This window comes from Lepus europaeus, chromosome 18 (assembly GCF_033115175.1).
Source record: "Lepus europaeus isolate LE1 chromosome 18, mLepTim1.pri, whole genome shotgun sequence".
In the NCBI taxonomy this organism is placed as follows: Eukaryota; Metazoa; Chordata; class Mammalia; order Lagomorpha; family Leporidae; genus Lepus; species Lepus europaeus.
In genome coordinates, this window is record NC_084844.1 from 41,883,941 (window position 1) to 41,900,484 (window position 16,544).

Here is a 16,544-nt window from a genome sequence, read left to right on the forward strand (position 1 = left end):
GTGGGTGCAGGGGCCCAAGCACTTGGGCCATTCTTTGCTCCTATCCCAGAGAGCTGGATCAAAAGTGGAGCAGATGGGACTTGAACTGGTGCCCACATGGGCTGCTGGTATTGCAGGCAGCAGTGTTAGCCACTGTGCCACAGTGCTGACCCAATATAATGTTTTTTTTTTTTTTTTTTTTTTTGACAGGCATAGTTAGATAGACAGAGAGAAAGGTCTTCTTTTGCTGCTGGTTCACCCTCCAATGGCCGCCGCGGCCGGCACATCACGCTGATCCGAAGGCAGGAGCCAGGTGCTTCTCCTGGTCTCCCATGAGGGTGCAGGGCCCAAGCACTTGAGCCATCCTCCACTGCACTCCCGGGCCATAGCAGAGAGCTGGCCTGGAAGAGGGGCAACCGGGACAGAATCCGGCACCCCAACTGGGACTAGAACTCCGTGTGGCTGCGCCGCAGGCGGAGGATTAGCCTAGTGAGCCGTGGCGCCGGCCCAATGTGATAACGTTTTAGAGAAGTATATTTAGAGGGGTGGAATGAAGATATCACACAAAGTCCTTGATAGGAAAGCTAACTTTAAGATCATGTGTTTATATTATATTTAATGTTCCTGGCGATGTTCTTTGACTTATTTCCTTTGTATTTATTCAATAATAAATACATCCTAATGCTTAAATAAATATTTATATGATACTTTGCTAGTGTGCCTTTCTTCAATAAAATGAGAATTGTATTCATAGGTGTTAATACTTGAATACCATAGATAGTTCTAATCTTTGCTGTCTGATTATGTTGTTTAAGAATTACTTGCAGTGTACCTTGTGGGAACTTCATTCTTCGGTAGCTCCGCTCACAAAAGAGATTAAATAGATTTGTATCATTTTGGATATCTTCAAGGTTTTGGTAGGGATTAGGTTGTGTTTTTTTTCTCTGTCTCTATTACAGCAAATTTAGTCTGAGCATCATAGGCTTCTCTGGAGTTCATTGAGGCTTGTGTTGTCATGGTAAGCTGCTGACTTGATTTTGAGAGCTGGCTTCAAAGTTTACATTTGTGAATGATGCCTGACATGTTCTGGAATTCTTTAAGTGAATGGTGACTTTGTTCCATTGACTAGATTCAGTTTATTTTTACAGTTTTTTTAAACTTATTTATTAGAGAGAGAGGGAGCTGCCATCTGCTGGTTTGTCCCCCAAATGCCTGCAGTGGCAGAGACTGGGCCAGGCTGAAGCCAGAAGCCTGGGACTGAATTCCAGGTCTCCCATGTAGGCAGCAGGAGCCCAATTGAACTGTTAACCTGCTGCTTCCAGGGTGTGCGTCAGTAGAAAGCTGGAATTGGGAGTGGAGTCCAGACATGAACCCAGGCACTGGCATAAGGGATGTGGGCTTCTCAATCAGTGTCTTTAACTGCTCTGCCATACATCCTCCTCCCCTCCCCCACCCCCGACTAAATTTATGGAGTGACTGAAGAGATTCTGGAGAGCATATTGAGAATGCAGTTATTATGAGGGTGTCCTATATGGGGCTCTTTCTGGGGTTGATATTGTGTGTTAAGTCTCCTGTCATAGATGCAAATAAACTGTTTTTCAGCCTTCAGACTCTACACACAGATGACCCTCTCACTTGGGATTATGTGGCACGGCGAGAATTAGAGATTGCGTCAACACCAGGAGAAGAGCAGCCTACAACGAAGTCAGCCAAAGCACTGGAGGTGTGCCGGAGGGAGGAGAGGTGCAGTGCAGTATATGAGGAGGCCCTGAAGACTTTGCCTACGGGTGAGCTGCAAACCATGGTGTGGTGTTAGGGTAACGGCCTCCATGAATGTGAAACTGCAGCTCCCCTTCCCGTTACCCAAATCAGTGTCAGAAATGTTTGTGTAGTACACTTCTCAGCATGCCTACCTTTTCCAGCTTGTTCTTCCCATGATGGTGAAAGTTGGAGCATACCTCAATAATGGTATTTATTTTTGGGAAATGATAATGCAGATAACTATTATTATTTTTAAAAGATTGATTTTAAAGAGCGGCAAAGATAAAGGGAGAACAGAGAGAGCTTCTATCCATTGATTTATTCCCTAGATGGCCACAATAGCTGGGGCTGGGCCAGGCTGAATTAGGAGCCAGGAGCTCCCATCTGGTTCTCCCACATTAGGCGGCAGGGGCCCAAGTACTTGGGCTGTCATCTGCAGCCTTCCCAGGTACATTAGCGGAAGCTGGGTCAGAGGTAGAGCACTGTGAGCTCTGGCTTGGGATGCAGGTGGGAGTTTAACCTGCTGCAGCACAACACTGACCTTTATTATTTCTTAACTTTTTTTTTTTTTAAATATCTTTATTTTTTTTATTTATTATTATTTTTTTTTTGACAGGCAGAGGGGATAGTGAGAGACAGAGAGAAAGGTTTTCGTTTTTGCCGTTGGTTCACCCTCCAATGGCCGCTGCGGCCGGCACATTGTGCTGATCCGAAGCCAGGAGCCAGGTGCCCCTCCTGGTCTCCCATTTGGGTGTAGGGCCCAAGGACTTGGGCCATCCTCCACTGCCTTCCCGGGCCATAGCAGAGAGCTGGCCTGGAAGAGGAGCAACTGGGATAGAATCCGGCGCCCCAACTGGGACTAGAACCTGGTGTGCCGGCGCCGCAAGGTGGAGGATTATCCAGTTAAGCCACGGCGCCGGCTATTTCTTAACTTTTTTATTTTTGCCAGGTTGCAGGGGGCTAAGCCACATGGCCACTATGCCATGACAGCAACCCCATGCTTTGCTTATTTTATTTTATTTTTGTTTTTATTAAAAGATTTTTACTTAATTTTAAAATCAGAGATACACAGAGGAGAGGCAGAGAGAGAGAGAAGTCTTCCATCTGATGGTTCACTCCCCAATTGGCTGCAACGGCTAGAGCTGTGCCGATCTAAAGTTAGGAGCCAGGAGCTTCTTCCAGGTCTCCCACATGGATGCAGGGGCCCAAGTCCCTTTGCTGTCTTCCACTGCTTTCCCAGGCCATAGCAGAGAGCTGGATTGGAATGGAGCAGCCAGGACTATGGGATGCTAGAGCTTCAGGCCAGAGCATTAACCTGTTGCGCCACAGCGCCGGCCCCTCATAACTGTTTTTTGATAGGAATTTCATTTTTTAAAATTACTAATACTGGGAAATAACGACAACAGGATAGAGAGCTTGAGTAAGGCTTTTTTTTTTTTTTTTTTTTTTTTGACAGGCAGAGTGGATAGTGAGAGAGAGAGACAGAGAGTAAGGTCTTTCTTTTTGCCGTTGGTTCACCCTCCAATGGCCGCTGCGGCTGGCGCATCTCGCTGATCCGAAGCCAGGAGCCAGGTGCTTCTCCTGGTCTCCCATGTGGGTGCAGGGCCCAAGCACTTGGGCCATCCTCCACTGCCTTCCCGGGCCATAGCAGAGAGCTGGCCTGGAAGAGGGGCAACCGGGATAGAACCCGGCACCCCAACTGGGACTAGAACCCGGTGTGCCAACGCCGCAAGGCAGAGGATTAGCCTGTTATGCCACGGCGCCGGCCAAGGCTTTTGATTTTTTATTTATGCCATCTTTCAATATTTTTTCTCTAATATTTGAAGTGTTTGCCTGTAATCAGAGTGCTATTCTTTCTGTCTGGCTTCTTCCTTTTTTTTTTTTTTTTTTTTAAGGTTTATTTTATTTATTTGAAAGAGTTAGAGGGAGCAACACAGGGATATCTTCCTTCCACTGGTTCACTCTTCAAACGGCCACAAAAGCTGGGGCTGGGCAGGCCAAAGCCAGGAGCCAGGAGCTTCATCCAGGTTTCCCACATGGCTGCAGGGACTTGGGCCATCTTCTACTGCTTTCCCAGGCACATTATCAGGGAAGCTGGATTGGAAGCAGCCAGGACTTGAACTGGCACCCATATGGGATGATGGCACTGCAGGTGACAGCTTAACCTTCTACGCCACAGTGCCAGTTCCCAGGCTTCTTTAAACTTCTCTTTGAAGAGAAGATATACGGTGCTTATTGAATTGGTCTGATTACGGTGATCTTTGTGACTTTTCCAGGGCCCATGTGGAAGTGTTACATCAACTTTTGCTTGGAAAGATTTTCTAAGAAGACAAACAGTGAATTTCTCAGAGGGAAGGTAAGGACTTAAGTTACATGGTTATAGCGGCTCACTAGCAAGTGACTGCCTTTTTTTTTTTTTTTTTTTAAATATTTATTTATTTATTTGAAAGGTAGAGTTACAGAGAGGCAGGGAGAGAGACAGAGAGACAGAGACAGAGGTCGGTCAGTCTTCTATCCGCTGGTTCTCTCCCCAGATGGCCGCAATAGCTGGAGCTGTGCTGACTGAAGCCTGGAGCCAAGAGCTTCTTCTGGGTCTCCCACAGGGGTGCAGGGGCCCAAGCACTTGGGCCATCCTTTGCTGCTTTCCCAGGCACATTAGCAGGGAGCTGGTTTGGAAGAGGAGCAGCCAGGACTTAAACTGGTGCCTGTATGGGATGCTGGCACTACAGGCGGCAGCTTTACCAGTTATGCCACAGTGCTGGCCCCGTGATTGTCCTCTGAAAGAAGGGTTTGGGACAGCTCCTGAGAACTTACTGCCTAGCCCCCTTCTTTCTCCTGTGGGTGACTGTTGCTCTGAAGGTCTGGGTTTGGTTTATGCTCAAGGGGCTTCCAGTTTGGAAGCAACTGTCTGCTTACAGCCTGTACCCCGTACACCTGACCTGCTCAGGCAGTCAAAAGTGAAAGCACAAACGGGAGCAACTCGGTCTCTTCACCAAATTCTCAGAAATATGCAGAACTGCTTTTGTTAGTGTCGGAGGCCAGCCACCCCTGTTGGTATCCTTGAAATGGACTGAAGGATTTTTCTGTTTGCAGAGGCTGGAAAGAACCATGATTGCATTCAGGAAGGCACATGGACTGATGCTGCTGTCAGAATCCCAGTACAAGCAGTGGGTAAGGACGTGTGGTACACATTCACTGCCAGTTATAGGCACTTTATTCCAGTTGTTTTGTGACAGTCTTACACGTTTGAAATATATATGAATTATATGAATAGGCCCACTCAGAAGATCAGTATGTAAAGAGTGTTTACTTTGGGTTGTAGTACTCAGTTTATGCCAAACCTGAAATCTGTACTAGTAAAGCAAGGAATAAATACAAATTTCAAGAGTACAACTTTCTGATGATTATAGAGGTTTTTCCCGCCATAACCTCTCTCTCACCCACAAGCCATCCCATCTTCTACTCCCTCTCCCATCCCATTCTTCAAGATTCATTTTCAATTATCTTTATATACAGGAGATCAAGTCAGTATATACTAAGTAAAGATTTCAACAGACTGCACCCACACAGACACACAAAGTATAAAGTACTGTTTGAGTGCTAGTTATACTATTAATTTGCATAGTACAACACATTAAGGACAGAGATCCTATATGAGAAGTAAGTGTACAGTGACTCCTGTTGTTGATTTAACAGTTGACACTCTTATTTATGATGTCAGTAATCACCCAAAGCTCTTGTCATGAGCTGCCAAGGCTATGGAAGCCTCTTGAGTTCACAAACTCCGACTTTATTTAGACAAGGCCATAATCAAAGTAGAAGTTCTCTCTTCCCTTCAGAGAAAGGTACCTCCTTCTTTGACGGCCCATTCTTTCCACTGGGATCTCACTCACAGAGATCTTTTATTTAGGTCATTATTTGCCACAGTCTCTTGGCTTTCCATGCCTGAGAAACTCTCATGGGCTTTTTAGCCAGATTGAATGCCTTAAGGGCTGATTCTGAGACCAGAGTGCTGTTTAGGGCATTTGCCATTCTATGAGCCTGCTTCCCATGTTGGGTCATTCTCTCCTTTTTAATTCTATCAGTTATTATTAGCAGACACTGGTCTTATTTATGTGATCCCTTTTGACAGTTAATCCTATCTTTATGATCAACTATGAACTTAAACTGATCACTTTAACTAGTAAGATGTCATTGGTACATGCCAACTTAATGGGATTTGGAGTCCCATGGCATGTTTCTAGCTCTACCGTTAGAGGTAAGTCCGAGTGAGCATGTGCTAAACTGTACGTCTCCTCCCTCTTTTATTCCCACTCTTTTTTTTTTTTTTTTTTTTTTGACAGGCAGAGTGGACAGTGAGAGAGAAAGAGACAGAGAGAAAGGTTTTCCTTTGCTGTTGGTTCACCCTCCAATGGCCGCCGTGGCTGGCGCGCTGCGGCCGGCGCACCATGCTGATCCGATGGCAGGAGCCGGGTGCTTCTCCTGGTCTCCCATGGGGTGCAGGGCCCAAGCACTTGGACCATCCTCCACTGCACTCCCTGGCCACAGCAGAGAGCTGGCCTGGAAGAGGGGCAACCGGGACAGAATCCGGCGCCCCGACTGGGACTAGAACCCGGTGTGTCGGTGCTGCAAGGCGGAGGATTAGCCTATTGAGCCGCAGTGCTGGCCCCCACTCTTATTTTTAACAGGGATCAATTTTCAGTTAAATTTAAACACCTAAGAATAATTGTGTTAATTAAAGAATTCAGCCAATGGTATTAAGTAGAAAAAGAAAATACTGAAAAGAATAAAATAGTAAGCTGTCGACAGTCAGGACAAGGGCTAGTCAAGTCATTGTTTCTCATAGTGTCAGTTTCACTTCTACAGGTTTCCTTTTAGGTGCTCAGTTAGTTGTCACAGATCAGGAAGATCATATGATATTTGTCCCTTTGGGACTGGCTTATTTCACTCGGCATGATGTTTTCCAGATTCCTCCATTTTGTTGCAAATGACTGGATTTCTTTTTTTCTTTTTTTACCGCTGTATAGTATTCTATAGAGTACATATCCCATAATTTCTTTATCCAGTCTTCTGTTGATGGGCATTTAGGTTGATTCCATGTCTTAGCTATTGTGAATTGAGCTGCAATAAACATTGAGGTGCAGATAGCTCTTTTATTTGCCAATTTAATTTCCTTTGGGTAGTTTCCAAGGAGTGGGATGGCTGGGTTGTGTGGTAGGGCTATATTCAGGTTTCTGAGGAATCTCCAAACTGTCTTCCATTGTGGCTTTACCAGTTTGCATTCCCACCAACGGTGGATTAGTGTGCCTTTTTCCCCACATAGTGAGGAATATCATAACGTGGAAAACACTGGAACAGAGACTCTAAGTTGGGTTTATTCTGTCTGCCCATCCTTCTCCCCTACCAATATTTTTTTATTTATTTGAAAGAGTTAGATCTTCCATCTGCCAGTTCACTCCTCAAATTGCTGCAGTAGCCAGGATTGATCCAGACCAAAGTCAGGAGTCAGGAGCTTCTTCTAGGTCTCCCACACGGGATGCAGGGTCCCAAGCACTTGAACCATCCTTTGCTGTGTTCCCAGGGGCTGGTGCTGTGACGTAGCAGGTAAAGCTGTAGTCTGGAGTGTCAGCATCCCATATGGGTGTCAGTTCAAGTCCCAGCTGTGGCCTGGGAAAGCAGTAGAAGATGGCCCAAGTCCTTGGGTCCCTGAACCTACATGGGAGACCTGGAAGAAGCCCCTGGCTTCTGGCTTTGGATCGGCGCAACTCCAGCCATTGTGGCTAGTTGGGGAGTGAACCAGTTTATGGAAGACCTCTCTCTCTGCCTCTCCTTTTCTCTCTGTGTGTAACTCTTTCAAATAAATAAATAAATCTTTAAAAAAAAAAAAAAAAGTGGCTGGCCGGCGCCGTGGCTCACTAGGCTAATCCTCTGCCTGCGGCGCCGGCACCCCGGGTTCTAGTCCTGGTTGGGGCGCCAGATTCTGTCCCGGTTGCTCCTCTTCCAGTTCAGCTCTCTGCTGTGGCCCGGGAGTGCAGTGGAGGATAGCCCAAGTGCTTGGGCCCTGCACACGCATGGGAGATCAGGAGGAAGCGCCTGGCTCTTGGCTTCAGATTGGCGCAGCACGCCAGCTGCAGCGGCCATTTGGGGGGTGAACCAATGGAAAAAGGAAGACCTTTCTCTCTGTCTGTCTCCCTCACTGTCTAACTCTGCCTGTCAAAAAAAAAAAAAAAAAAAAGTGGAGCAACCGGAACTCAAACTAGGGCCCATATAGAATGATGGCATTGCAAATGGCTGCTTAACCTTCTACACCATAGCGTGGGACTTTAACCCACTGAGTCACAGTGCTGGGCCCCATCCATCTGTTTTGACTGTCCTTTTCCTGAGTCAGGTCCAGCCCAGATTAACCACTGGTAGAGTAAAGACAGATGAGACATGTGTCTGTGTTCAGAAACTGACTTTCTGGAAAGAGGCACAGTAAGCCATCTGTACCTTGTTTTATGGGTAAAGTTTGCTAGGGACCAGAATAGCAATGCACAGTTAGAATTTACTTCTTAATAATTAGGTGACTTGGGCAAACCACTTTTCTGAGTTTGTTTGATTTTAAAATAGTGATAGTGGTGCCAGCCTTGTGGCATAGGGTTAAGCTGCTGCCTGTGATGCGGGCATCACAGTTCAACTCCCGGCTGCTCCACTTCTAATCCAGCTCCCTACTAATGTTCCTGGGAAAGCAGTGGAAGATGGCCCAAGTTCTTCGGCCCCTGCACACACGTGGGAGACCTGGAAGAAGCTCCCGGCTCCTGGCTTCAGCCTGCCCAGCCATAGCCATTGTGGACATTTTGGGAGTGAACAACAGATGGAAGATCTTTGTCTTTCCCTCTCTCTCTCTCTAACCCTACCTTTCAAATAAAATAAGTGTTTTATTTATTTATTTGAAAGGCAGAGTTTCAGAGAGGCAGAGGCAAAGAGAGGTTTTCCATCTACTGGTTTACTCTACAAATGACCACAACACCTGGAGTTGGGCTGATCCGAAGCTAGGAGACTGGAGGTTCTTCTGTGTTTCTCACGTAGGTTCAGGGGCTCAAGCACTCAAGGCAGCTTTTACTGCTTTCTTACACCGTAACAGAGAGCTGGAGCGGAAGTGGAGCAGCTGGGAATCTAACCGGCACCCATATGGGATACCGGCACCACAGGTGGTGGCTTTACCTACTACGCCACAGTGCTGACCCCTAAAATAAATTTCGGAAAAATTGTGGCAGTTTATGGTATATCCAGCTCCATTTGAATGGATGTATTTCCTTGCTCCTCTACAAATACTGATTTTATCTGTTTTGTGATTGATACTGTGGTATGTGTGGGTTCTAGTTTGGTGGACTATACTAAAAACTTCCGGTCTAAATTATTAAATTATTTACACTCTGCTTTTCACCTCTACCCTGTTTTTTTTTTTAAAGGCTATTTAATTGAAATGCATCATGATAGATAGAGATCTTCCATCTATTGAGCAGAGCTGGGCTAGGCCAAAACTAGGAGCTAGGAGCTGCTTCCAGGTCTCCCATGTGGGTTCAGGGGCCCCAGTACTTGGGCCATCTTCTGCTGCGTTCCCAGGTGCATTAGCAAGGAGCTGGATCCAAAGCAGAGCAGCCAGGGCTTGAACCAGCGCTCTGATATGGGAAGCTGGTGCTGTAAGTGGCGGTTTAATCTGCTGTGCTACGACAATGATCCCTCTTCCTTGTTGTTTGATGGCCCTTGTGCATAGGAGCACGAATTCCAGATTACTCACTTTTTGCCTCTTTAGCAGCTATGTGAAAAGGTTTAGTGCAAAGGGTGTTGAAATGGTTGTCTTGGTTGTGGCCTTTGTTTGTTCTCATTTATGTAAGTAGTTTACGTTTTGGCAGTTACTTTTCCGGTAATCCTTTGTCTTACCTAGATTGAGTTGTTGCTGCACCAGGAGTTGTTTACGGAAGCGTCAGAGGTGGCGGTAGCTGGGACGGACTTGTTTAAGGACTCTGGGACGATGTGGCAGATGAGGCTGCGGGTGCTGATCGACTCACAGAGCCCTGGCGTGGACAAGCTTGTTGAAGAAGCCTTCCTGCATCTGAAACCCCAGGTCTGTGAGTGTTCATTCTGTCTGGGGTACCTTTCAAGACTTCGGCCAAAGCTTGTTTGGAATATACTTGTCTGAGGGAAGCTGGCTCTCGAGTGGCATTTGTTATTTATTTATATTTTTAAGATTGATTGATTTGAAAGAGTACAGAGAGAGAAAGGGAGAGACAGAGAAATCTTTCACCTGCTGGTTAACTCCCTAGATGCCTGCAACAGCCGGTACTGGACCAGGAGGCAGGAACCCCATCTGGGTCTCCCTCGTGGGAGGCAGAGGCCTAAACACTTGGGCAGTCTTCTGCTGCTTTTCCCAGGCCTTTAGCAGGGAGCTGGAATGGAAGTGGAACGGCCAGGACACAAACCAGTGCCCATATTGGATGCTGGCATCTAAGGTGGTGGCTTTACCCATTATGCCACAATGCCAGCCCCGACATTTGTGTTTTTTTTGGCAGGCAGAGTGGATAGTGAGAGAGAGAGACAGAGAGAAAGGTTTTCCTTTTTGCCGTTGGTTCACCTTCCAATGGCCGCCGTGGCTGGCGCGCTGCGGCCGGCGCACCATGCTGATCCGATGGCAGGAGCCGGGTGCTTCTCCTGGTCTCCCATGGGGTGCAGGGCCCAAGCACTTGGACCATCCTCCACTGCACTCCCTGGCCACAGCAGAGAGCTGGCCTGGAAGAGGGGCAACCGGGACAGAATCCGGCGCCTCGACTGGGACTAGAACCCGGTGTGTCGGTGCTGCAAGGCGGAGGATTAGCCTGTTAAGCCATGGCGCCGGCCCTGACATTTGTTTTTAAGTGGTCATAGTTCAGGGGTGAAGAATAGAAGAATTTACCTGCATTCAGTAGCTTATTTCTAATTGTTTATTTGAAAGTTGACTAAATTATACAAAACTTGTTATTCTGTTTAGCTATCTTCCAGAATTAATAGAATATTCTCACTTGCATTCAAAGCTGAACATAAATCCAACTTTTAATTATAAATATATTTAAATTTTTTTAAAAAAATGACATGTTTATATTTTTGAAAGGTAGAGTGACAGAGGGACAGCAGACATCTTGCATCTGCTGGTTTCCTTCCCAGATGGCTGTGACAGCCAGGGCTGGGCGAGGCTGAAACCAGGAGTCTGGAACTGCATCTGGGTCTCCCACATGGGTGGCAGGGCCCCAAGCACTGGGCCATCTTCTGCTACTTTCCCAGGTACAATAGGAGGGAGCTGGATTGGAAGTGGAGCAGCCAGGACTTGAACTGGTGCCTGTATGGGATGCCAGTATATCAGGCAGTTGCTTAACCTGCTGTGCCTGTTTGCCTGCCTCTTAAATTTAAAGGTCTAGGGGCTGGTGCTGTGGTGTAGCCGGTAAAGCCGCCGCCACCGCCTCCAGTGCCAGCATCCCATATGGCTGCTCGACTTCCCATCCAGCTCTCTGCTATGACCTGGGAAAGCAGTAGAAGATGGCCCAAGTCCTTGGGCCCCTGCACTTGCGTGGGAGACCCGGAAGAAACTCCTGGCTGTTGTGACCAGTTGGAGAGTAAACCAGCAGATGGAGGCCCTCTCTCTCTCTGCCTCTCCTTCTCTCTTTGTAACTCTTTCAAATAAATAAATCTTAAAAAAAAAAAAATTTAAAGGTCCAAATCTTAAAGCTTTGCAGTGAATATTTTACTAGAAAAAATGTATTCTACAAGGTGGATTGGAAAAAAAAATCTGCTTATTTGTGTATGCCTGTGGCCCATGAGAATAGATAGTTCAGCATAGATTAGTTATTTCTTGTGTTGTGGATCTTAAGAGAAACATGACTGGTCTGTGGTCTGTCTAGCTATGGACTCCTTTTTGTTTTAAAGATTTATGTATTTATTTGAAAGGCAGAGTTACACAGAGAGAAGGAGAGACACAAACACACAGAGTGAGAGAGGGAAATCTTTGATCCACAGGTTCACTCCTCAAATGTCTGCAACAGCCAGGGCTAGTCCAGGCCAAAACCTAGAGCCTGGAACTCCATGCAGGTCCCCCAGCTGTGTGGCAGGAGCCCATCTTCCCAGGCACATCTACAGGGAACTGTACAGGAAGTAGAACAGCCAGATCTGGAAAGGTTGCTTACATGGGATGCTGACCTCACAGACTGTGGCTTAACCTGCTGCATTACAATGATAACATATAATCAGTTTAATGAAGACAGTACACCTGACAGGTGGGCGTCTCTGTAAAGGACTGGGAGCCCAGTCTATTCTGAAAGGTCACCACAAAACACACCGAACACCGGAGTAATGGAAAGGTTTATTGCAGGGTGGGGGAAACTCGACAGGCTGCATCCCCATGCACAAGAGAACAGCCGCTACGGACTCCTAATTGCTTAATTAACAAAAAGCTGATCGGTGGTAATTACAGGCAGAGTTCCCCAGCAGAAAGGAGAGTGCTGTGGTGGGTGACTGACTTGGTTAGGAGGCTGTGTGTGCTCTGGGATGCCATTCCCAGTCACAATGTGGACAGACTGGGAACAAATCAGTATCTTACACATTGATTATTTTAGAGGAGCCTTCTGAGAGTGGTTGGTTTTCAGAGTTTAGAGTTTAGTATTAAGTTGACCTTTTTTTTTTTGTTAAACATAAAAAATTTCTTTGAGCAGGCTTGTGTGCCATTGTGGATATCTTGGGCCGAGTGGAGTGAAGGTGCCAAAAGTCAAGAGGACACTGAAGCAGTCTTTAAGGTCTGGGCTTTGTATTCCAAGTCTTTTGCTATGGGGATTGAGTAGCTAGGTTTGCTGGTTGTCTGGCTTTAGGATTATATCATCAGCGGGTCTGAAACCCTGTTGAGTGGCCTGAGCTGATTCTGGGGGTAATTTGTCTTAATATCCATAATTTTCCTCTTTTTTCTTTTAAATTGTAGAAAGCTGTCTTAGCTGTCATGGGTCCTGACTCAATAACTCTGAAGGACAAGTACCTGGATTGGGCTTATCGAAGTGGTGGATACAAAAAGGCCAGAGCTGTGTTTAAAAGGTAATCACAGGTGTTCATGGCTGTTGCTGGTGTGTCCACCCCATATTCAGCTCCTCGTGCCCAGGTTATATGGGTCACAAATAGTATCTGAGCAAGTAATGCAGATCCAGGAGATGTTTTCAAAAAGTAATGTGTTTATCTTTTCTTGAAGAGTATCAACAGTTTTTTTATCTATCGTGTGTGTGCGTGTGTGGGGGGGCTTATGATTCATTATACTTTTATTATTAAAAGGAAAACAGTGTTAATATATCATTTTAAAACTTTCTGGGCGGCCAGCACCGTGGCTTAACAGGCTAATCCTCCGCCTGCGCCGCCAGCACACCGGGTTCTATCCCAGTTGCCCCTCTTCCAGGCCAGCTCTCTGCTATGGCCTGGGAAGGCAGTGGAGGATGGCCCTGCACCCGCATGGGAGACCAGGAGAAGCACCTGGCTCCTGGCTTCGGATCAGCGAGATGCGCCGGCCGCAGCGGCCATTGGAGGGTGAACCATCGGCAAAAAGGAAGACCTTTCTCTCTCTCTCTCTCACTATCCACTCTGCCTATCAAAAAAAAAAAAAAAACAAAAAAAAAAAACAAACTTTCTGGGCAAGTGCTGTGGCATAGCAGGTTAAGCCATGCTCTACTTCCCATCTGGCCCCTGCCTAATGTGCCTGGGAAAGCAGCAGAAGATGGCCCAAGTGGTTGGGCCCCTGCACCCACGTGGGAAACCCAGAAGATGCTCCTGGCTTCTGTTTGGTCCAGCTCCAGTTGTCGTGAATATTTAGGGAGTAGTGAACCAACAGATGGAATCTCTTTCTGTCTATCCCTGTCTCTCTGCAACTCTGCCTTTCAAATAAAATAAATCTTTAAAACAAAAATTCTGTCTTTTTTAAACAGATTTATTTATTTATTTGAAAGGCAGAGTTAGAAAGAGAGATCTTCCATTCATTTGGTCACTTCCCAAGAAAGATCTCTCTCAGTCTCTCCCTCTCTTTCTGTAACTCTGCCTTTTAAATAAATCAATAAATCTTAAAAAAAACCCAGCCAAATGATATATATTACATGTGTATTTTAAATTTATATTTAATGGATAGGCAGAGGGAGAGAGAGAGCGCCAGGCAGTGAGCTCCCACCCGACTCAGGAACTCAATCCAGGTGCGTGGTGTGGGTGACAGGAACTGTCACTTGAACCATCACTGTTGCCTCCTGGGGTCTTTGTTAGAGGGAAGCTGAAGTCTGGAGCTAGAGCTGGATAGCAAGCCTCCACACTGCACTGTGGGACAGGATATGTTACCTGGTGTCTTCACCTCTGGCCAGACACCTGCTGTGCCGTGTCATATGTTGCCTTGTGGATGTGTCATACTTTATTTGGGCCACAGTCATTCTGGCTTTGTGAACATTTCTGCACAGATATTGTTGGCAATTATATATATATACATATATATTAAAGATTTATTTATTTATTGGAAAGTCAGAGTTACACAGAGAGAGGAGAGGCAGAGAGAGAGAGAGAGAGAGAGAGAGAGGTCTTCCATCTGATAGTTCACTTCCCAATTGGCCCCAATGGCTGGAGCTGCACCAATCCAAAGCCAGGAGCTTCCTTGGAGTCTCCCACGTGGGCGCAGCGGCCCAGGGACTTGGGCCATCTTCTACTGCTTTCCCAGGCCATAGCAGAGCTGTATCGGAAGAGGAGCAGCTAGGTCTTGAACCGGCGCCCATCTGGGATGCCGGCGCTTCAGGCCAGGGCGTTAACCCACTGTGTCACAGCACCGGCCTCGGAAATTATGTATTTTATTGGAAATGTTCATATTAGAAATTAATTCCTTAGAATATAGTCTTTTTTTTTTTTTTTTTTTAAGATTTATAGTTATTTGAAAGGCAGAGCTACAGAGAGGCAGAGGCAGAGAGGTCTTCCATCCACTGGTTCACAACCCAGATGGCCACAACAAGGCCATGGACTTGGGCTATCTTCTACAGCTTTCCCAGGGCATAGCAGGGAGCTGGATAGGAAGTGGAGCAGCCAGAACTGGCACCTATATGGCATGCTGGTGCTGCAGGCTGGGGCCTTAACCCGCTGGCACCACAATGCTGGCCCCTGCTCCACTTCTGATACAGCTTCCTATTCTAATGTGCCTGAAAAGCAGTGGCAGATGGCCCAGGTACTTGGACAACCCCTGCACTCATGTGGGAGACCCAGATGAAACTGCTGCTGCTAGTTTTGGCCTGGCTCAGCCCTGGCCATTGAGTCCATTTGGGGAGTGAAATCAGCAGATGGAAGATCTCTGTTTCTCGGCCTTTCAAGAAAATAATGAAATCTTACCCGTGGTTCCCCACCGCCCCACGGATTCCAAATGAGAAAGCAGAGAACAGAAGAAAACCGTGTAGGACAGAGTTATTCCATAATGGTGATGACAGCCACCAGAGATTGAATGTTGTGGAGATTAAGGTTGAATCATGGGGAGAGGCTGGCCGTCAGTCCAGTGCTTTCACAGAGTCCCATCCAAGTCTTCATTAAACCACAATTTGTTGAGGCACTGGTCGGCTGGTCGGTGTTTTCTGGCACCGTGGAGAGTGACATGCCCCTTCCCTCTCTCTATTTCAGTTTACAGGAAAGCCGTCCATTTTCAGTCGATTTTTTCAGGAAAATGATCCAGTTTGAAAAGGAGCAAGTGAGTGTTGTGTCTAAACATTTCTTTTCTGGGAAAGTGGGGTAGTGGTTATTAGTCTGCTGTGTTGTGTTATTTAAAAGCCTCCCATAAAACTATATATTTTTGGGCCCTTATTCCAATGCTTTTCATAGACCTGGTTTAGGAGTGGTAACCAAAGAGGTGAAGGTCCGTATCTGGAGAATAGAAAACCCAGAAGCCACTTTTTAGAGGAAGCCTTGCCTGCCATGCCGGGCGTGGTGCTGTTGCTTTGCCTCTTCAGCCCCCTGGTTATCTCTTGTGTGGGTACGAGGGAGAGAGGAGGTACTCACTAACTATTTCTGATGTTTTCAAACAGAACCTGGGAATGGGACAACCACCAGAAATTGTCATTTTAAAAAACGTGAGGCAGGCACACTTGCAGTTGTGCTAAGAGACATTATTATCCTTGTTTTCAGGGTTGTTTCTTCCACGTTTGTGGGAGATGGGAGATGGTTCTTCTCCCTCCCCCACACTTGCCCCCGCCCAGGAATTCCTCCTTCCCCTCGCTGCCCCACAGGAGGCAAAGGAAGGGGAGGGGTGGAGGGGCAGGGCTCCACCTTGGTACTTGCACAGAGTATTTCACCTAAACCAAGAAATTTTTTTATTACCAAAAAGAAAAAAGAAAACAAACAAACAAACCCAGCGGCCACTTTCCTCCCTGCCCCATTGGGACAGTTGAGACTGGATCTGTGGGGTTTTCCGGGAGGGTGGCTCAGGGCTGGAACACTCTCAGGCAAGAGTGGTGGAGCTCCTGGTCAGGCCCTCCGCCAGGCCCGCTTTGGGCTTATCCAAAAGCTTATCTTATGAAGAAATGTTTAAGATCAGGAGGTTTACAAAGCTTGCTAGAGGTCCTGTAACTAGTACTTATTTATATTTTGCCTTGTCGTAAAGAAGTTTTAAGGTGGACGTAAACTAGTAAATGTCAGGCCCGGGTACTCAGAAGGAAGAAATCTTTAACCGTAGGGAGCAGAACCTTCTTCGTTTATTTCTTTATCTAAACCCAACTCGTCCCTTGAGGCTTTCAGAAACCTCCCCCTCATGTTCTCCCACT

General features: G+C 46.6%; 1 protein-coding gene across 1 annotated transcript in view; it reads left to right on the forward strand.

Moving 5' to 3' along the window:
• Window positions 1–16,544, forward strand: part of UTP6 (UTP6 small subunit processome component) — a 41,727-nt gene that overhangs the window by 21,331 nt on the left and 3,852 nt on the right. Inside the window, exons 11-17 of the mRNA XM_062216025.1 lie at window positions 1,582–1,766; window positions 4,017–4,096; window positions 4,834–4,911; window positions 9,668–9,847; window positions 12,459–12,539; window positions 12,719–12,828; window positions 15,409–15,475. Coding sequence (XP_062072009.1) covers window positions 1,582–1,766; window positions 4,017–4,096; window positions 4,834–4,911; window positions 9,668–9,847; window positions 12,459–12,539; window positions 12,719–12,828; window positions 15,409–15,475 — 781 coding nt within the window. The remainder of the gene's footprint in view (window positions 1–1,581; window positions 1,767–4,016; window positions 4,097–4,833; window positions 4,912–9,667; window positions 9,848–12,458; window positions 12,540–12,718; window positions 12,829–15,408; window positions 15,476–16,544) is intronic.